At 50.5% G+C, this 22,262-nt stretch overlaps 1 protein-coding gene across 1 annotated transcript in view; it reads left to right on the top strand.

The window, feature by feature from the left end:
* The window catches only part of LOC122393727 (protein amalgam-like), a 39,645-nt gene extending 24,298 nt beyond the window's left edge, over positions 1-15,347 (top strand). The window contains exons 4-12 of the mRNA XM_043389984.1: positions 710-913; positions 1,226-1,347; positions 3,943-4,093; positions 7,031-7,128; positions 7,958-8,135; positions 8,643-8,770; positions 10,327-10,537; positions 10,792-10,911; positions 13,777-15,347. Of these exons, the coding sequence (XP_043245919.1) occupies positions 710-913; positions 1,226-1,347; positions 3,943-4,093; positions 7,031-7,128; positions 7,958-8,135; positions 8,643-8,770; positions 10,327-10,537; positions 10,792-10,895 (1,196 nt within the window). The 3' untranslated portion in view covers positions 10,896-10,911; positions 13,777-15,347. The remainder of the gene's footprint in view (positions 1-709; positions 914-1,225; positions 1,348-3,942; positions 4,094-7,030; positions 7,129-7,957; positions 8,136-8,642; positions 8,771-10,326; positions 10,538-10,791; positions 10,912-13,776) is intronic.
* Positions 15,348-22,262: the final 6,915 nt, after the last annotated feature.

Genomic DNA, 22,262 nt, shown 5'->3' with positions numbered 1-22,262 from the left:
CTCCCCTCCCTTCCTGACTGCACAGCGCTAAAACCCAGAGCCGAGACTTCCCGAGCGCGACCTCTGACCCCACGCGGTCCGAAGGGTCGGCCGATGCCTAAGGGCGCGCCGCGCGCCGGCCACCCGGATAGCCTCTGCCGAGTCTCCCTTCCATACACCGTTTACTACGCGCTCGATTCATTCATGATTCTGTGTTTCCGCGTCCCTCTCGCTAGGTGGCACCAGGGATGTCATAGGCGATCCCAGGAAGATTGCGGCCAGAATACCCCAAACGGCAGAAAATGAGGTTTTTGGTGGATATCTCGGAAAGTATTTGGCATACAACGATGAAATTTCACAGTCTCGTGGTAAATGTGCATACACATAATCCGGGTTGATACTTATGCATTTAAACATTATATAGGACCAGATATGTCCGAAAAAGCAAAACCAACAAGACTTTTACTGGAGAGCCGTACCCACGGACCCCGTGGGTGGCGACTGGCGGGTTCCTTTGTGGGCGCTCCAGCCTATTTTTTTTTTATACCTATTTGTCCTCCTTTCTGTGGACACTGCTTTCTATTTAAGTTCTTCCGTTATATCAGGTAATGTTCGCCTCCCTTATGACCACTGACCAGGGACATTCCCGCGCTCACATGATGTTTTATACTCATCTCACGCCCTCTACGTCCTAGTGCTGCGCGTAATATCTGTTCTGTCCGTCCCTCAGGTGATATGTCCGTGATTTGGTGGCGACAAAAGCTGGCCCTCTCGCTGAGAAATCTGGTCCTCAGGGACCAGAGTCGTCTCAGTCTGCTGGACGGCTATAATCTACAGATTAGACAGGCGAGACCCTCGGATGCTGGCGTCTACACCTGCGCCGTTGCGCTCAGTGACCGGGATTTGGAGCAGACACAGACACTTGACGTGCAGTGTAAGTATGCAGACTTGCACCGTGCATATGATGTATTCTCCGCTCAGAAACCGGGATTTTGAACAGACATAGACACATGACGTACGTACAATGTAAGTATAAAGCAGTGACTAAATATGAACAAAACAATTGCCCCTAATGGCCTAATAGTATTAGAAATGTCATTCAGAGCGTCCATTCCGTCTTGTGTCATTTGTGTGCTTTGGTGCTAACGCTAGCAGCTTCGAATAGTATGTTACACAGGTCGCTATTGGCCCTTGAGCTTCTCGCAAAGCTGTACTGACGCCTCGGCTCGACGCTCCTGCATTACAGACGGACCATTTATCCGTACGGTACCAGAGGCCGGTCAGTTGATTGTCCAGGAGGGCAACAACGCGACACTGGAGTGCAGTGCACGGGGAAACCCCAAACCGCGCGTCCGATGGAGGAAGAAGGTGAGCCCGCCACACCGGCTGTGGTCGCTGAGTGCTGGGTACTTCGGGGAGCTCTGGGTGTAATGTTAAACGGCTTGACCGTGGCAATTCATGACAATCTAGGGTATTTCGCAGTAAATTCGTTACGTAACTGAACGTTCATCTCTAATGGCCGTGGCTGGAATTTATAACTGACATCGTTGTAATCCAACAAGCCTCAAATGGGCTCAAATACCTCCCCGATGATTTGTCTGTCGTTGTGTTGCTATCCGCTGTAAACTTTTAAACTTAAAGCCTATCCAAAAAGGATTGATAATGTAAACATTATCCAATATCCAACCATGGCGTGGTGCGTTTCCGTGCGGTTCAGAGTCACGTTAATGTTATTATGGACGACAATATCCTGAAGTGACCCATTCCACTCGAGGGGCAATCAATAGGCCGAGTTACACGCCATCTTAATAACATGTTTGTCGGCTGGTGGAGGTCCCTGCGGCGCACAGCACGACGGAAGCTCGGTCAGTGCGATGAGACGCGGGACGGGCACCGTGGCGGCGCAACCGATCACACTTACCGGGCCTCGAAAACAGATCCATAACTGCTGTCACGCATTCATCATGCATAGGCATACGTTTTGCTATAAAGGACCATGTTATTGTTTCGTTCAAACGTTACGCAAAGGAAAAGTACTTTCATAATACACTTTGGTAATGAAGCTCATTAGGCCTATCTTTCAGACAAGATACCTGGAAACAAGCTTTTAGGGCCTTTGTATCAAAAGGGTGAAGAAGTGCCATCTCTATCACTACGCAGGTGACTGTGGCATGCACCCCTCCTTCACTTGACGGTAACCGTGATCCCTCTCTTTCGCAAGCTGTTCCGCTAACAGGAAGCGCCTGAAGCGGCTGTCACCAGGCACGTGACGGGGGCCCTTTTCCATTAGTCGGTTAGGTGGCCCGGAGAGGCTGTCATCATACAGGTGTCTGGGGGAGGCCCTCGTCCTACACCATACTGCGGTGACAAGGAACGTGGGGTGCGTGGGGGCGGCTCCCGTCCCGCATCAGACTCCGGTGACCGGTCGGGCGACTGGGCGTGCCGCCGTGCCAAACCCGCGGTGTCCGGGGGCGGAGTACTCGGTCGGAACTGCTGTCCAAATCAATGACGCGGCGTGTCGCTGACAGGCTGATCGGCCACATCGCAGCCGCTGGCACTCATCAGTGAGCATGGCTAATTGATACGGCGCCCACTAATGAGCGGTGACGCCGCGCCCGGCGCCGGGCACGGTCCCGCGCGCGCCGCCGGCCATCAACTATTTATTGGTGATGGGTACGCAGGCATCACATGAGGGCCAGGCGTGGCAATTGGGCACAGACTGACGTCTCGCTTGGATGCAGCGAACTGGACACAGTGGTGGGTAGGTATTTGCCGGAGACTCATCAGAGGTCTTCACGAATATCAAGCATGAGCTTATTTGTATAAAAAAAAAACTGTAGAAATCAAAGAACGCAACGCACTTGGCTCAGTTCCCTTTCCCGGTATTATTTCCCGCGGGCTGTCTTCGGCGTACTGTCTCATATGATCTCCACAGTGGGGCAACTTGGGACTCCTTGACTTCGCTTGATCTTCTCGTCTGGCGCGTGAAATGGTCGCTCAACAAAGGAGAGTGTTGTTGACTCTCGTGTCGGGCGTCAATATCGACCCGCGTCTTCCAGACACTTGAGCCGGTCTGAGCAGACGGGAGAGAGAGAGAGAGAGAAAGAGAGAGAGAGAGAGAGAGAGAGGGAGGGAGAGAGAGAGAGAGAGAGAGAGAGAGAGAGAGAGAGAGAGAGAGAGAGAGAGAGAGAGAGAGAGAGAGAGAGAGAGAGAGAGAGAGAGAGAGAGAGAGATGAAATGAAACCCAAGTCTTTTACTCACGAAGAATGCCTCAGTTGGGATGTTTTTACGGTGCCTGTTTTTGCAACTTGCATACGCTTGATCCAACAAAGTGATACCATTTCCGCGAGTTTCATCGCGTGGATCTGGATGAGTCGCTGATGCCGTGTAGAGTGCAGGGGGAGCTGTGGACCCCCAGTTGGGCACGTGGTAGGCGTGAGCAGCGCACCTTCTTACAAATTTAGATTCCTGGGCAACGGGAGGCCTTTGTTTCAAGTACAGGGAGTGTTTCATTTCAGGGTTTCCGCTATAACATTGAGTACAGGAGGGCAGGCTGATTAATGACAGCTTGAATGTCGACAAGATGTTCCCAAATTATTGCAATGTTACTAACATCACTCTAGCTGTGGACCAATGGTCTCTTATATTTGTTGGTCTCTACCCAAATGAAACGACGAACACATTTTTGCTTATGCTTTTGTTATGGGATTTTAATTACTTTGTTACACATTTGAAGCATCAAATAGCTTTTCAACAAAAGAAATGAAAAGAAAAACACATCAGCCCAAATTCAACATATTGGAGTTTCGGCCTACATTAGTTTTTCAAATGAGAATAAAAACATTTGTGCATGTTTCTCTTCCTAAAGGTTGAACACACGCTCGAAGGATTCCTTTACAGACTCCTCCCCAACTCCGGGTCAAAACCCGCCTGCTGACACGGCTACCTGTTGTGTTCGCATAGGATGTCGGCGGCGCCAGCGGTGTCGAGCTGGCTCCCGGTGAGCGGCTGGCCCTGCTCCGGGTGGCCCGCGCCGACGCCGGCCTGTACGAATGTGTCGCCGAAAACAGCATCGGGGACTCGGTGGCCCAGATCGTCAGTCTACAGGTCCTCTGTGAGTGCTGAGTTCACTGGTAACCGTCCGTCCGTCTGTTGTGTCCTTTAGTCCTTTCCTTCAAACCGAACAATGCACTATAGCTATTGTGATAATAATCATCTCGTTAGAATGCAATGCCTAATTGTGTTTGCATTGAGATATCTAGATTATCTATAGATAAAACTGTATGGCACTTGCACTATCTATTAGAAAGGGGCCAAGGCCACGTTGTAGTTATAATGTGTGTAGATAAGTACTGGATATGCCGCGAAAGAATTTAGGGATGTCCGATGTTCCCTACATTTTTTAAAAATATTTTTGAAAAGTCGGTTTATGCCCCGTCTCCGGTAACATACCTACTGTCATGACCTCATGTCTCTGTCGGATCTCTGATCCCATTCATGTCCCTGTCCCGCCACCGTTCCTGTTTTTGTCCCTGCCCGCTGCCCAGTCCAGTCTCCGATCCCGTCCCTGTCCCTTGTCCGGTGACCCTGCCCGCTCTCCGTTCCGTCCCGTGCCTCTCTCCACCTCCCGTCGAGCGGCCGCTCGATACACCGCCTCTCGGTGCGCTCCGTTGTTTAGTGGGCCCGTCCACATTTGATCTGGCACTTTATCAGAGCCGATTGCCTACCACCGAGTTCAGAGACGGTAGGTCAGCGTAAACAAAGGCCGGGGCCTCCCCGGGGAGAGAAGCGCAGCCTTTTGAATCGCTCAGAATGCAGAATCAAAGCGACTCAATTGTCGGATGTCAGATGTGCTAACTTGAATAAAAGCATTTCCATAAATATCGAATGTAATCACACTTACTGTTTAGGAATATTGGAGGCTATCAGGATTGATCCATTGATATTGATTGCATGAAATGTTTACAGTGGGCATGCTTTTATTCATGGACAAGCCCAAACGGCTGTTTGAGCTGACCATGATGAATATACTGACTTCAATCTAAGTTTTCTCTTAGTGTTCATTATCAAGAATAAGAGGATGACTATCATGACTCGTTTTGCAAAACTGATGATTTTTCATGAATTATTCTTTAACTAGCCATGCGTCTCACCTCAGTCATGTTTTCCCCATCTGCAAATTGGGCACTGATAAGTACGAAACATATTATATTCACTTCATATTTTGAGGTCATCATGTGATCGTAGTTATTGCTCGACAGACTAAGTGCACAATTTATGTGAGCGATAAGGTAATAATGGTAATGGAGTTCAGGAGGACTCAATTTGTTTTGCGTCAAACACTGCACCCTGACTGAGGTCAGGTCACGCTTCTGCGACCGGCATTATTAACTTCCGACTACAGTTGGTAGAGAGAACTGGATGCAGCTAACGTCAGCCTTAATTTAGAAATGACGACAGAAACGAATAACATCGCACCCTGAATTACTCGTAAACAGCATCAGATTGAAGAAATATGACATCAATACAGGATGGAGCCGCGAATAGCCTTTAACCCTCGCCGGACCTATTGGTTTTCTACATACGCGCCGGCCGAGGGGGGGGGGGGGGCGGGTACGACCCCCCCCTCGCCGTTTCTCCCCTGGTGGAGCTAGCGCGTCGCGGAAAAAACGAGCGTGTGCGCCGTTACGAGACGCAGAGATTGGTACCCAATTTTAAGGTCCTAGGTCAACCGGTGACCTCTGAGGTCAGGTCAAGTGCCCCAAGGTACGGTTCAGTTTTTGGTGAATAACTTCGCAAAAAACGGCCGCAGAGTGCCGATTTTGGCAGCATCGTGTTCGTCTCGCTCAGGCGCGTCGAATGATATACTTTTTGTCCGGGTCAGGTCAACTTGGGGTGTTGACCTCAGGTCAAGGTCAGGTCAGCACCCCCAGGTCACGAAGTTGGTCGAAAGAGGTCATGTCGCATATCATTCGATTCGGCAGGTCTTCCTGAGTCCATTGGTGGCTTTCCCGACTCGCTAGCTCAATTTGATCAAGAGTTATTGACGAAAAACTAATATGACCTTGATGACGTCATAAATGACGTCACGCAAAGTCAAAATTGCAAAAGTGACGCATCTAACCTTGCAAGGAGTGCATCAAATCACGATTCTGTGTGCTTGAGATAGTTGGAGATCGTTCCCGGCGCCAGAATAGCAGTTTGAATTTTTCCCCATTGACTTATAATGGTGAGGTCACGAAAATGACCTGACCTCATATGACCTTTAGGAAAAATCCGAGATATACAAGTTGTGGGACTCATAATGGATACTAGATCCTGCAAGTTTCATTTCCCTGTGACATCTCCTCTGGCAGTGAGGGCGTTGCGAAGTTGCGACATCTGAAGACCGTGCAGAGGTTCACTTATGACGTCATAGGTCAGTGACCTGACCTGACCCAAAAATGCGGTTGGTGTCAAAAGATCCGGCTTGGATCAAAGGTCAGGTATGCCAAGTTTCAGCTCTTTATCGCCAGCGTGTTCGGAGCTATCGCGAAAAAACCCTATGGGGGGGGGGCGGCACCCGCCCCCCCCCTCGGCCGGCGAGGGTTAAGCTGCGCCACGAAGAAAGCCTTTTTCCATCTCTCTACTCTTCCACCGACATCTCCTAAGTGAAGGCTAACAGAAACACCGAAACATTGTACACCCCTTTCGGGATCAATTCATCACATCCTGAATCATATAAAATCTTGAATCCCTTGCGGAAATGCGTTCACTGACAGTGACATTAGAGAGGTTTCATAATCTTAGGGCTTCATAAAAAAGCAGAATATGTGAAAAGAGAGCGGTGCAACACCACAACACATGCAATTCAGCGCAGCATGAAGCTATCACCAAAATAAGTGGAGAATCACGGTGACTACATACGTAGGTAGTTCATCTTGATTTAAACATTGTAATGTCCAACACACTCGAATTACTCGCCAGCTGAAGACGGCTGTGAGATTATTTTCCAGCAAAGGTGTGTTCTGGTCATTTTTCCACTGACCTTCCTTCTACTCTGACTTCTCAGACCGGCCGGAGGTTGCCCCTAAGTCCCGGCGCGTGCATACCGGCGAGGGCTTCAAGGTGCAGCTCGCCTGCTTCGTGCTCTCCGATCCTCTTGCGGAGGTGAGATAACCACTGCTCAGATCCTTGCCTGTGTATATAGGAGTCTGGCCAGTCTTCTGAGCGAGGTAGCAAGTAGAGTTGCAAAGTTTCCCTACCGCATTACCGGCATGCCGGTAATTTTTCACAACCGCAGGTTTTTTTGTGGTATCTGGCATGTCTTGCCGGTAGCATGCCGGTATTTTTGGTTTTGCACAAAAAAAATTATTAGTATATGATTCAAACTTTGGACACTAAGAGGAAAATGTGGCATCTCTTGTAGGGGTAAACTGGAATCAACAATGCAGGTTTTTTAGTATGCCGGTAATTTGGTGGTGTTTTTGCTTTGGGCGTGGTAGCATGCCGGTATCCCCCAAAAAATGTGTGGGGCGGGGCGGTGCCGGTAGCAGCCTTTGGGGGAAACTTTGCAACTCTAGTAGCAAGGTAGCCGGGCAGCTGCGTCTGACCGAGGTATGTTAGCCATCAGGAGATGCGATCATGACACCTGTCCTCCCAAAGTGACAGAGCTGCCTTTTTTTGGGTGTGGGTGAAAAATCACAGTTTTCCGTTCTATGTACAGCAACTGAGAGCTTTTGCAGACGTACCACAGCCTGCATTGTTATTGCCGGGCAGAGCGTCAGTGCTAATGGCGATGAGGAGCAGCCCCTGGTACTGAGGTTATGGACGGTCATTTGAATTGCTGATGAGGTTAGGTGTCGTCCTGCACTGCTGAGGTCGGTGAGCGCCCGAACCGTCGAATGCTGATGAAGTTGTGACCTTCAGAACTGTACTGACTACTTACTGGCACTGCTGTGTCGTATGTGACCCGTGACCCGTGACCCGTGACCTGCAGGTCACCTGGAGCCGGCGGAACTCACCTATCGACCACCGACGTGCGTCTAGCTCGAGTGAGCTGCCCGGCGCCCGCCACGTGCTTACCATCGACAGTGTACAGCCCGAGGATCTAGACACGTACACGTGCACAGCCCGCAACGAGCTGGGGACGGCACACGCCGAGGTCGTCGTTACAGGTCAGTCAGAGATCAGATTTGTAGGCTGCAGGTCAGATTCACAGGTCAATGTCATGTCAAAGGTCATCGTCACATGTCAGAGGTCGGTCAGATGTCTACGTTAGAGATCAGTCAGAAATAAACGTCGACATCAGACGTCACAGGCGTCAGACAGATCACTAGATATAAAAAGTAGAGAGCACAGTTCACTATCACAGGTCAGTCAAAGGAGAACTCCAGAGGTCAGCTAGAGGTCAATGTTAAATGTCGAAGATCATTGTTACAGGACACCCAGCACAGGTCAGGAGTGAATCGCATTATGTGTGCTGACTTAACAGTCTTATAGCCCAAGGCAGTCTAGGATATAAATTACCAGATGGTCCAGCTTTCTGTGTTGTTGTTGAACAGCATGGCAATCGTTGAGATAGCGTTGTCTTTTACGGACAGCCCCAGTGAGTGGATAAGGTCACCGGACACTGAGCAGCCTTGTTCGTCTAGTGATCCAGCCCGCCCACCGCCCCATTTCAGGCGAGGCCGACAAGGTGGAGATCACCAGCGCTCCGATGGGAGGTGATGTCGACTCGTACGACCTCGCCTGGAAGGTCAAGAGCTTCAGTCCTGTCTTGGAGTACAAGATAGCGTACAGGAAAACTAAGGTAAGGATGTGATTGGGTTTGTGTCCAAATGACAAAGACATACTGAAATACGCTGATGTGCTCTTCGCTTTATTTTCAGTTGTGCACCGTGCATTGTGTGCTCGCTATGTGAAGATGAGAATATGTGGGTGTATTTGTGGGTGTATCTAGGGGTGTATTTGCGTGTTCTCCATAACGGACGTCGTTCTACTCGGCGCCGGACGATAGTGGGACACAACTGCGAGGCTGATACGTAGCAACGACGCCCTTCGCAACCGGCGTCCGGCGGCCATTTCTCGGTTAACTGCAGATGACCCCGTAAAAATTGTACGGCTCATCCTGTCTTTTCTCGCCGACCCGGCCTGTGTCACCACCGACGGCACCATTTCTGCAGCGATGGTGGACGATATGCGCCCGGATTCACTACAAATGGGAGACGCTCTCCCGCCCGGCTACCGGAAATGATTCAGACTTGTTCGCGTCGACGTGATGGAACTGCTCGCGCGCGGACGTGCATGCCATGTATCACGGCGGGAATATTCATGCTTTTTCATTTTCGACACAAGCGTATCCAGTACGGAAACTGAGAAAGAAAAATAGCCTTTGGAATGAAATGATAGAAATACAATTTTCCCACCGCTGTGATGTTGCATATACTCGGATAATGCTGCTCATACAAAATGCTGCTGACGAAAATACGCGTCACTTAACGCCGTGCCGTGTATCTACGTCAATTCGCGGCAGGATCGTCCCACCGCCTCCGTTCCACCATGTCACCTCCGTCCCATTGCACTGCAATCATCTCATCCCATCGCTCCATCCCACCTTATTCTTCCCACTGACGTCCCACCGCCCCCGTCCACCACCTCCGTCCCACCTTTTTCGTCCCACCACGCCTCTGTCCGGTCCCACCGCCTTCGTCCCATCGCGCTGCCATATCTCCTCCTGTTGCGGATGACCTCCTGCAGCTCGCCGGAGTAATTGGCCGGCAGAATGCTAAGAGCCCGAACGAGACCGCGCCGGCTCGGGTAAACAACTGGTAGAGAGCAGACAACCTAATCCGATAGCGCTGCCTTCAAAACACCCGGCAGGCCCCGGAAAGTTTCCAACAACTTTGCAAAAATAAAACGTAGGATGATGCTCCTCAATATCATCACGGTGTACGAAAACTCAACCTTACTTCAATCTACTAACTTGTAGCAAACAGTTCAACTTTATAGCATAAGTCATTCACACTTTTGGAGTATGTTTTTTATAAACAAATTTGAGAGAAATAGGACTTCGTTTGACTACGAAAGAGATAAGAGATGCGCAGCGCTTCCAACCACTGGGTATTTTCCCGATATTTAGCCAATTCAGCTAGTTTCATAAAACAGACACTTTTTTGTTCTCATGTAGCATAATAAAACGAAAACTCAATATATACGGAACCGCATAATCACGTTATTGATGTCATAAGCTACAGCAGCACCACAGTTCCATATTTTCCTGATCAGCAGGAATATGAGATGGCTCAGCTCAGGGTCGGTCCGTGCAGATGAGGCTGACACTAGCCCCCTTCCCCTCCGCCCGCTCAGGTAAACTCGACCGGCGAGAGCCCGGGACGCTGGAAGGAGGTGCTGGTGCCCACCACGGGCCGTCAGCCGGTGGCCGACATCCACTTTGAGCAGCGAGTGACGCTGCGTCACCTGACGCCGGCCACCGCCTACGACCTGCGCATCCAGGCGCAGAACAAGCACGGCTGGAACCGGGTGTCGGACACGTTCCACTTCTCCACCATCGGCAGAGGTGAGTGTGCAACCACCCCGACCCCTGTCCTCGACAGGGTGTCCGACATGCTTCACCATCGGTAGAAATGGTTAACGCCACCCGTAGACGTAAACATATAACATATGTAGGTATAGGTAATACCATATGTATGCCATACACCCTATGCAACAAAAATCATATGAAGTAACCATATTTAGTTAGGATCCTTTTGCATTTCGCTCAGCTACATGTTGTGAATGCTGCTGACCTGTCCCGTTCTGTTCCCTCGTCAGCGATGGAGTCTCGCAGCTGGTCCGGCAGCCGCGGCGGTCGGCTCACCCTCTACGTCCACATCTACTTCATCACCGCGGGGGTCATACTGGCCAGCATCGTCTGACCGCGCACTGGCACAGGTAGGCAAAATCACGGTAAAGTTTCGAGGAACATCATGTGACCCTTCACAGCACGGGCAGCACAGGTAGGTAACTGCATGGTATGGTGCCCGCCAGCATCATCTGACCGCACAAGAACAAGTATAAAACTGCATGGTATGGTGATGCAGGCCCTCGTCATTTAACCTCGCGGCTTGAACCAGCACAGGTAGCCAAAACCACCACCCCCAGAAGGACCTTGTTGGCTGCTTTTCAACATAAAACACAATTCTAGTGAATGTTATTTGTATGATCGGAAATGAAATATGCAGCTATGTCACCTTGGTATGGTTCCAGGAAACGTTACGTGACCCTGCTTCAGCACATGTGGGTAACCATGGTAACATCCGTAGAAAGAGGAGACCGAGGATCTGCAACACAGGGAAACCACACGCGTAGATTGACTATACAGAGATTTCAGCGCAAGTGAACGACCAGTCAACCAATCTACGGGACCGCGGCGCAAGTAATGAGCCTCGTTCGTCCCTTTCTTATATAATTTGTTATCGTGCACCATTGGGTGGGTAGAAAGTTTATTTGAAGTCACATTCGCTTTCGCTCACAACTCTGTTACCCTTCCCTTCGGCCAAAACCCTGTCGCCGCCCAAAACGACGCCGATCGGCGCGGAGGCCGACCACCGTTTCCGTTTCCACGAACCGCGACTTCCACAGCGCGGAAGGGGCGGCGCGAGGCTTCCTATGTATACCGACCGACCGACCGACCGACCGACCGCCGTCAGGCGCCGAGCCGGGCCGGACCGGCGTCGGAGGCGCCGTTCTGCACCGTCCGCCATCATTGCCGATGATGTAGTTGGCCAGGGGACGTCGGCACCAGTAAATTGACCGTCTGTCCGGCCTTCATGGTCCCACTGGCGCCCGCTGCTACAAGTTTTATCGTGTCACCAAATTTACCGGCAAAAGTATGGCGAGGCAACGGTTCCCAGCAGGCCTGGTGGTCGGTTTCCGCCGACTGCTCTCTATAAACGCGGCCCGCCGGCGCACAAAGGAGCTGCCAGACGGCGGCGCTGCCGCGCCCCTGAGGCCCCTGGGGCCGCGCGCGCCGTCCCGCCGTATTTATACCGCGGCACCTCGGCGCCGACGACGAGTCGACGTCCGTCGGGAGCGACACAACGATTGCATCGCCTTTAACCCCGCCTCTCATTATGGGTCTCCGGGGAGCGGACAGACCGCAGAGCCGCCTTCGAAACCGGGCAGCGGTTGAATTATTGAGTCCGGCGCCGGTCATGCCTTGCTGGGCAGGGCGCTAATGTATTACGGTGCTTTGACGCGACTCGACAGGCCGGCTCGCTGCGTCATTAACGGCTCGTCGCCGTACTGTTGGTGGATCGTTATCAGTAAACGATCTCCATCGACTGCTGCCAGCAACGGCAGCACATCGCGTCCGCCTTAGTCATTGCAGGGGAGAGATATTGATAATATCGGCACAGTTAGGTAACCGTGTCCCAAATGAACCTATTTTTGGCTAAACTGGGGAGAATGACTTGGACGTTAGCTAGTAGGTATTGACCGAGCATTGGTATTGTGCAGGTTTTTATTAATAGCTCTGTGCAATGCACATACACTGTAAGAGCAATACACAATATGCACTCAGGTAATTCTAAGGATTCTTCCTCTTTTTCTTTTATTCCATGTCCGTTTTCCAGCATTTGTTCGGAATCATGAATCAGGGCAGCATTACGTAACACATCCATACCTTAGGGTATCCATTTCCTAAATAAATATGCAAAAGTTATTCATAAATGGACCGTTGTTACGGGAAATGAGTTTAAATCCTAATGACATGACGGCGTCATGTTACCTGGTCCGGTACAGCCGGAGTCCAGCACGGCGCCAGTATGGCACCGAATTCCAGCATGCATTTGCCAAAATCCCTAGTCCCTTAGTCCTAGGGTATATAGAACAACCTTAGTCCCATCTTTGGGTGCCGGATTTCCGTTGGGCGCTGCTGAGTCCGTCGGCTGTTGCTACGTTCCGTCGCCCGGTGTAGAGCCGGTAAGTCTTTGGCTATTGGACAGGTTCCATTAGTTCACAGCCCTTTGGGCCGTTGAGCCGCTGACGGGTGTGCGGTGGAGACGCCTGCTGCCGTCACTCATCTGTTGAACCTATACCGAGATCTGGTGAGAATAGTGGCCATTAATCCGGCGTGGGAGACCGGTATCCTGCCGGACATTTCAGCCCAAACGGTATCGGTAACACCCTCCGCCGGTAGCAACCACTTCAGTTGGATCGCCTGAGGACGGCCTAGCTGATCAACGCCATCGCTTCTGGTCCTACGCACTACATAAATGTTTTACGTCGACGTCCGGTAATTTGACTTACCTGAAGTCATATAACTACATAATTCAGCGTTCCTTTATGTTTTTCATATACCAGAAGCCCCAGAAGCTGGCCCACCATTCCTGCCAACTACCGGGCAACCACATCCGCCCGCTACCCCTGTCAGATGAGAGACCTGACCTACGTCTCTACCTCTTCTATGCCTATACTCATGCGTTGTGTGCCCTCCACCTTCGATATGCTGTCAGGGTCCAAAACCCGTTTGGTCACACACTTGATATATCTACTGTCTCACTAGCTGATTCCTTTGCAGGCGTTCACGACGTCCACACATTTATAAATTAAATAGTGCAAAGAACTTCGACTGTGAAACTCGCAATTCCCTTAGTAGATATGGTTTACATTTTCAATTAACGCTAATCGGTGTAACGTTAAATATGGAGTGTTTTGCGACTGCATCATCCAGTCCTTCCATTATGTAAGCCGCAAGGGATATGCGATACCCTGATGTTGTTGCGACTGAATTCCCGACATTTCTTATCGTTTCAGGTCCAGCTCATGGGGCTCAGCTCGAGACATTCCTTGTCACTGATGACGTCATATGGTGACGTCACTCCAACATATCCGGGTCACGTGGCTGCTCCGTGGCATCGCGGACCTCGGCCGGCGTGTCAGACGCAGCACCTCTGTGAAACTGACACCTGGTCGGGCTACAGCGGTGTCAAACTGACGGGCAGAGTGACACGCGCGTGAAGACTCGCCGGGTAGCAGGCACAGAGGGTCACAAATGAGCGCAGCTGCTCACGAAGGGACGGTGTGTGATGAAAGACGTCTGGTAAAAGATCACCTTTTGAACGTTGGAACATTTGCACCGTAACCTACACGGGAACAGACACAGGCTCAGTGTTCATGACTGAGGCCGCTGGTAGCGATACTTGGGGCTGATATAGCTGATGATAATTGTGGATGTAGCTGTGAGATCATCTTCTCGGACTGAGAATCGCGCGGTTAGAAGATCGCCGGCTGTATGATACGATGTAGCGTGTATCAGAGCAGGCTGCATGATTGCATGGCTCGGATGAACTATAATGTGATGTACGAATGTTCACGGATGGGATCACGGACAGGCTTACGTACGAAACTGCTCAGATGTTTTGATGTGATGTAAAATGTGACAACAGATGTAGAATATGTGTAGTGGTGTAGTATTGTCTATTGTCTACATACGATTGCTACATATGCATCTCGTATACATATGTTACGTACACCAGTACTGTGACTGATAAAACGGATGTGCGCGCGAGTAGATGTGTTTTGTCTCGTCGTGGTCGTCAGATGGAGAGGAAACATTCGGTACCGTACTTACCTACGTGCTGATCGGGATTGCAAATATTGCGTGACTGTGACAGCGAGCTGACCATTGTTATGTTACGTCTCGGCTCCTTTCTTCTATCCATGGTCTCTCGATTCTCCCAGGGGTCCTTCAGCCCCTATCCACCCTACCATCAACTAGTCAAGGTCACTACAGCGAACATCTCACATCAACTATTTTGCGCAACAGACTGGTAGCTTATAGCAAGAAGGTAGTAACGAATGGATGCCAATAATGCTTTCCAGCTGCATTTCCAAGCTGAACTTTCCAGTTTCCACCAGATCACAATGATCCAGGGTATCACTCACAATAACTGAATGAGCTCGACTGCCCGGCCCGGTGTTTGGTTTCGATACTCAGCCGGCCTGTGCGTGTGTGTTTGCGGGGTCGGTTCAGTGTCGTTCGGCTGTTGTCGCTCTCTGAGGCCGTACTCGAGTGCGCGTGTAGCGGTCGACGGTCGGTCGGCGGCCCACCCAGCACCCTCGGGAGCAGGCCGACCGCCCCGGCACACGCAAACAGCACCGCTCAGTGGCTGCCCCGTGCCGTGTGTTGGCTGCTCTAGTGCCTTGATGGAGCCAGACGGCGAATAAGAACCGACGCTTGGCGACAGTGGGCGACGCCACGAAATGTGTAAACAATGTGATGTATTCTAGAACGAAGGCAATGAAACGTAGAATGCAGAGTGGCTGGTGTTCGAATGTCTACACTTGCAATACTTCGGTGTAAATATACTTCGTTTTATGGGTTGTTTGGAAAATTTGAACATCCGCGCTGTCGCTGATCCGTATATTCATTTATGACACAGAAAATCAATATTTGCAGGTAAATGGTAATCATAGTATCTGAAGCATATAGCTACACTTTTGTTCAATACCGATATTTCTAAACATCGTTATAACAATCGTTCCTCATAAATATATTGTTTGGAGATACTCGGGAGCAACTAACTGGCACCGACTCGGGTTATATGCACGGTTTCAACACTGAAGTTTTGTTGCCTGTCAGAAGTTGTGTTGGCGTGAAAAAAGGATCCTTGATGAAGCGTCAGTGAGATGTGTTTTTTTTCAGTAGTTAGGTCAAGGTAACAAAAACATTGACTTCAGTTCAAGATATCTTTTGTTGAATCCGAATACAATTACCAACTATTCAATAGAGAAGTGGTAGAAATATACTCTACCTTATATGACATTCCATTCACCCGTGCTCTCAAATGTCCAATTGGAATAGATGTTTTCTTTATGAATTCATCATAATTGCTAATTGGATAAATTGTATCAGCGTCGCTATTCAAATCAACAGTACACTTTTATGCCTATTCACTATTCAGCATTAAAAAGCTGCCAAGCACCTCATCAGCCGCGCTTAGCTCGTCCCGTCTGCTGCTCATCCTATCTGGCTTTGGCTCTGATCGACTACACCAGCTACTTTACACGGGATACCTACAAACTGGCCCGGCCGACCCGCGCGTCCCCACGGACCGTGCCCATCCATCGATCTGCCACGCAGGAAGTCACTGAAAGCCAACGGCATCGGAAAACCGTCCACCTCCTGAAAGGTAGTACTTGAGGCAAATTCACTGACACATCATTCTCGCTCGGGGCGACCGTTTGACATTGCCACCGGGCTATGTAAATTGGTCGGGCGCGCTCAGTGGCAGTTTATGTTCGTCCGGCAGTGGATAGTACCGTGCGGCTCGCACCGACGGCTTCCAAGCACGGCATTCACTCATTACCCGGGCTCAGCAGTAATGGCTGAACGTCTTATTTGAGGAGAGCGGCGAGCGAGCGGGCCACAGGGAACGCCGCCTGACCTGGGAATTCCATGGTGCGAAAGGACCGAGTGGTATGGCGAGCATTTTAGCAGCTACATGTTTTGTTGGAACTTCGTTGTTATCAGCAACGTTTGAGCAAGATGGTGTATCGTATCTTCATTGATCGACAATGCACGTTTATTCCGTGTCCGTTCCGTGTCTGTTCCGTGTCCGTTCCTGATGTACGTTCCGTGCCCGTTCCGTGTCCACCCTGGGTCCAGTCCGTGTAAGCGCCCATACCCCTCCACCTCCAGTATGTTCGGCCACATACTCGTCGTAGTGCCAGTTCTCGTTAATTGGTGCTATTGGCGGCCGGCCGCGCGCGTTCTATGGACACCGCCGGCCTGTGTCGGATGAAGAGCGGCTCATATGGCACGACGCACGTGGCGAAGGCCAGGGGAGGGTGGGGTGCGGCCAATGGGCACCTCGTGAAAGGAGCGATCGGATGCGTCCAAAGTAGTGGGAAATGGGCAGAGTGGGCGCTGACGGCGGCGGGCCGAGCCTGGGCTGTCTTATCACATCGATACGCTAAGCGCGTACAGTAGGTCTATTAAAAAAGTCCCCAGCACCAGTGGGCGCTGCCTTCGCTGAGCCGAACCCCCGTCTGCCTGTCCCATATCGCGCCGGGCTCAGGTCAGATAGGGTCAGCGGGACCGCTCGGTCCGGCCCGCGGGCGGTGGACGGGCGGCCGGTAACGCTTTCCGCCAGCCAGCTGTAGAATCCAACAAACGGGACGGCCGCCGCTCAGCGCAGCGAAACCGGTGTTGAAGAATGGCAGTAGATGTTCATGGCCACAATGATTATGAGAAAGTCATTGTTAGCCCGTGCCCCACAGGAATGCCTATGCACGCCCTGTTGGAGGGAAAATGGGGATTGAGCATCATTCTTATAACTCAGCTTTGGGCATTTAAGTGGCATTCGAAGTAGCGTCAAAAGTAGCAAAAAGAAGAAGAAAAATACTTCAGCCAATTTTAGATCGGGTCAGAGCCAGAGATCATGTCACCAGAGGTCATCGGTGGTAAAATTTTGCTTGGACAGGGTGCGTTGCGCGCACCGGTGCATTGGGTTTCCAGTTTCCATGGAAACATCAACAGACTCGGGAGCTCGCAACGCTAGCGTGGAGCCGAATTCAATCAACCGCCGCAACAATGCAGCAGCGCAGCGCAGCGTGCTGCAACGCAGGGCCGTGAAACACCGCCCAGGGCTATCCATGTGTCAGGGCAATCCAACCCACGTGATGGGCTCGGCCCCAGCGGAGCATGAGGTCCAGGACTCCCGCCCAGGCCCCCTGTCTCCCCCTAATTCCTGTCATCCTTCCCACTCTGAAATCGACCGAGCCTAACCTAACACAACAATCAGCTCGTTTACCGCTATGTCTGAATAATATTGTCAGATTTAATAAAGGCGAACGGCTTAAGGCCGGAACACAGCACACGCTTGCAAATCGCGTCGAACTCGCGTCAAGCGCGGAAATCGCTTCGTCCGCTGTGTTTTCACTTGCAATTCAGCTCACAACCCGCGCCGAAAACGCGTCTCGCTTGGAAAACGCTTTGCGCTCCCAAATCGCGGCTGAAACGCGTTGATTATTGATTACACTTGACCTTTGCACGTGACATCTTAGCATATCCATGTGTCTGTTTCATGATAAAATTTTATGCAGCGTTCTTTCGATGCAAATTTTTTAGCTTTGGTATTTTAAATGACCTCGATCATTGATCAAAATCAGCACAGGTTAAATGTTACTTTCTTTTGTAGGAAATTCCTTAAAAACAGTTGATGCCATGCCACACAGGTAGTTCATCATGCCACATTGGAACTTAACTATAATTTGTTCAGTCAATTTTATTTTAGTCAGTATTTGTTTGCCACGTATCATGGTCACAATCGGTTGTTCAGAAGTTTTTCAAACGAATACAACACCGCTCTTGCAAATCTAACAACTGTTATCGTTCAATCTAATCTAGCAATTCATTCAATCTAATAATCCAACGATTACCATCCGTAAGTAAACTACATGTTTCTCCTTTTGCGTCATGCAAATCACAGGATATACTTAACCCTCGCCCGCACATGCCATTTTCCCATCCTAGAACGCACATGGGGGGGGGGGGGGCGTGCCATTCCCCCACGCCATTTCGTTCCTGTTGGAGATAGATCTTTGCGGTAGAGACCAAAAAGATTCTTTGGGAAGAGACAAATCCAATGATTCCCAGTTTTACCTTCTCAGTTCAGTCATTGACCTTCCAGGTCAGGTCAAACTAAAAAATGTTGCTGTTTTGGGTCACCGTTGGATAAAAATGCGCTGCTTATCACATACTGATGACGATGCCGTTTTGTGGTGCCAAGCCAGCTAGAACCTCTTTGTCACACTACCCGACCAGATTTTTGCTGCTGAGGTCATTTCAGGTCAAGTTAGGTCAAGGTCAATGATATGTGTTTGTATGTCTGTGTGTGTCTGTGTGTATACTGATGTGTGCACCGAGTGTTTATGTGTCCATATTACATGAGATCATGAAATGAGAAGGTTTTACCAAAAATACAGTCAAAGAAACTTCACAAAAGTAAATTCCGGCCGGTGGGGTAGAGCAATTTGGCCGGTGTTAATTTGAGGCCTGGATTTTATGTCACGGGCAAGTCAGCTTCAGCGCCAGGCGCCAGCAATGGCATGTGTTCTTTACTCATTTTTAGGCTGACTCGATGTCGGACTTATCTTCGAATGATTTTGACTCAGGTCTTATTTCAGCATTTTCCTGCACAACTGAAAATGCGCTTCCTTAGCATACACTGCTAAATCAAACACTTGCATTTTATTTGTGGTGAGAAAACGTTAACTGTTTATTCTAGTAAGGAAATAATCGACTAATTTCAATTAAAAAATTCTTAGCAATCAAAGAAACTACTCAACTCAGTCTCAAATCCTCACATCTCATAGGCCTCCGATGTCTGCAAACGAGTTCAGATCTGGCAACGTCGTCGTGCTGCTTTGCGCAGTGTCTTGATGAGCCCCTAGGAGACAGACTGTGCCGCAATGCCAACGCCAACGGCTATAAACCCAACCAGCTCGGTACGACTACCTTATCATTACATAGGTGGCGGAACCGGGAGGGGGGGGGGGGGACACCGGGGCACCGTGCCCCCTTGATTTTGCCATTATAACATTAGCCCTATGGGTGTTGCATGAAAAGAATGGGCAGTGCCGCCCCCCCCCTTAATTGAAGGTGTTTCGCCGCTACTGCTTATCAAGTCGGCCGTTCCAGCATAGCGATCCTGAGAGCACCGTCAAAGCTGTTCCACTAGCACCGGCAAAATTACCCCGCATTGCCACTCTGAAAAGTTTTGTCTACAAAGTAGTTATGGTTTTACGGAAATACATGAAATTACTCTTGAAAACGCTGAACATCCTAAGCAATGGGACCACAATGTCAAAATTTGTCTACAGCCCGAATTCTACATGCCAGGCATATAATTTTTCGAACGGAAGTAAAAGTTACCATTTTCTAATCAAATTTATGTTTTACTGATTTTGAAGAAAATTACGAAGGGGAGATTTTTGAGAAAAAAAAAATCCACGGATTCCTCATTTTATGTTGACCGCAGTACAAGATACGTTTTAGATTTTTTTAAACATCGAAATATAAAACCTAAACAATTTAATACGTTGTACGCAGGGGCGGATCCAAGGGGGGGGGGGGGTCACATGGGTCATGGCCCCCCCCCTTGAGGCCCGGGGGCCCAAAGACCTGCCAGGGGCACCACCGGCCTATCAGGGGTATCACAGTCCTGACAGGGGCACCACAGGACCGCCAGGGGCACCACAGGCCTAGCAGGGACACCACGGGCCTGGTGCCCCTGGGCCCTGACAGGACTGTAACGCCCCTGACAAGCCTGAAGTGTCCCCGGCAGGCACGTGGTGCCCCTGACAGGCCTGAGGCGCCCCTGCAAGGCCGGTGGTGCCCCTGGCAGGCCTGTGGTGTCCATGGCAGGCCTGTGGTGCCCTTGCTAGGCCTCTGGTGCCCCTGACAGGCTTGTAATACCCCTGGAAGGACTGTGGTGCCCCTGGGCCCTGACAAGCCTGAGGTGCCCCTGACAGGCCAGTGGTGCCCTTGCTAGGCCTGTGGTGCCCCTGGCAGGCCTCTGGTGCCCCTGACAGGCTTGCGGTGCCCTTGGAAGGACTGTGGTGTCCCTGGGCCCTGACAAGCCTGAGGTGCCCCTGACAGGCCCGTGGTGCCCTTGTTAGGCCTGTGGTGCCCCTGGCAGGCCTCTGATGCCCTTGCTAGGCCGCTGGTGCCCCTGGCAGGCCTCTGGTGCCCCTGCGCCCGGAGAGGACTGGTGCCCCTGAAAAGTCTGAAGTGCCCCTCGGCAGGCCCGTGGTGCCCCTGACAGGCCCAAGGTGCCCCTGCAAGGCCGGTGGTGCCCCTGGCAGCCCTCTGGTGCCCCTGGCAGGTCTGTGGTGCCCCTGGCAGGTCTGTGGCGCCCCTGGCAGACCTGTGTTGACTGGTGCCCCTGCTAGGTCGCTGGTGCCCCTCACAGACCTGTGGTGCCCCTGGGCCTTGACAAGCCTGAGATGCCTGGCTATGACAGGCTCGTGGTGCCCCTGATAGACCAGTGGTGCCCCTGCTAGGCCGCTGGTGCCCCTCACAGGCCTGCGGTGCCCCTGGAAGGACTGTGGTGCCCCTGCCCCTAGGGGTGCTCATGGGCCCAACAGGCCCGTTGTGCCCCTGACAGGCCTGTAGTGTCCTTGCTAGGCCTGTGGTGCCCCTGCTTCCTGGCGGGCCTGTGGCGCCCCTACAAGGCCATAGGTGCCCCTGACAGGTTTGTGGTGTCCCTGGAAGGACTTTGGTGCCCCTGACAAGCCTGAAGTGTCAAGGACAGACCCTTTAGACGCCAGTGTCAAGTTCGTCGGACTGACAACGATTTGCTTACCTGATAACGTTCCTGGTAAGTATTCACTACTCAGCGTCCACAACATATACATATACACATAGCACATTCATATATACTTGCTTACAATTGGTAAATGTGGTTGTGGCTAAGAGTTAGGAGACTGACTAAAAATAAAAAATAAAAATAAAAAAACTGAAAATGGGGGCACCACCAAAATGAAGTGGACGAAATCCGTTGAGTTTTTAATTTTGGGTATAGGTAGGGGCACCACTTCGATTCATGACCCTCCCCTTGGAGTTTTCCTGGATCCGCCCCTGGTTGTACGTATAAAATTGTCAATCAAATGAATACCGATGTGCTGAAAGCAGGAGGCCACGCCAGTATTTAGTTAAAATTGCCGTAAGCCAAGGTGCTTTATTTGGTTTCCATGGTTACTGACGCTATTACGCTTGCATTTCGCGAGCAGAGAAGCTGAAAAGTTGAAACAGATTCAACTTTTCAGCTTGCAAATCGCGCCGGACTGAATTTGCTTGCGTTTCGCTCGCGATTTGCTCGCGTTTTCCGAGCAGGATCCGGCGTGATTTCGCGGCGTAAAAGCGAGACGACCTGCGTGTTGGGAGCTGAAAATACGCCATGTATTGCAATGTGAAAAGCGAGACGCGATTTGCGAGCTTAAAAGCTGTGTTCCGGCCTTTAGCACGTAAATAACAGCAACTGCCACCATCGGTTTTATGAGAAAACCTATTGCTTTTCCACAAACACTTAAAAGTTTTTAGCTTAAAACTTGCTTGAAATTAATTTATTAATTTAATTAATTAATTAATTATTAATTAATTAATTTAATTATTTCTTCATTAAATTAATTTAATTAATTGATTTTACCAGCCTCGTGTTCCTCTTATCAAAAAACGCTTCGAATGAATCAAAAGTTGATCTTTAAAGGTCATTTGAAAAATTTGGCCTATGTTC

Source organism: Amphibalanus amphitrite, unplaced genomic scaffold, assembly GCF_019059575.1.
Source record: "Amphibalanus amphitrite isolate SeventyFive unplaced genomic scaffold, NRLGWU_Aamphi_draft 000550F_arrow, whole genome shotgun sequence".
NCBI lineage: Eukaryota > Metazoa > Arthropoda > Thecostraca > Balanomorpha > Balanidae > Amphibalanus > Amphibalanus amphitrite.
The sequence above is the reverse complement of the archived record's forward strand: the minus strand, read 5'-3'. Positions and strand labels throughout refer to the sequence as shown.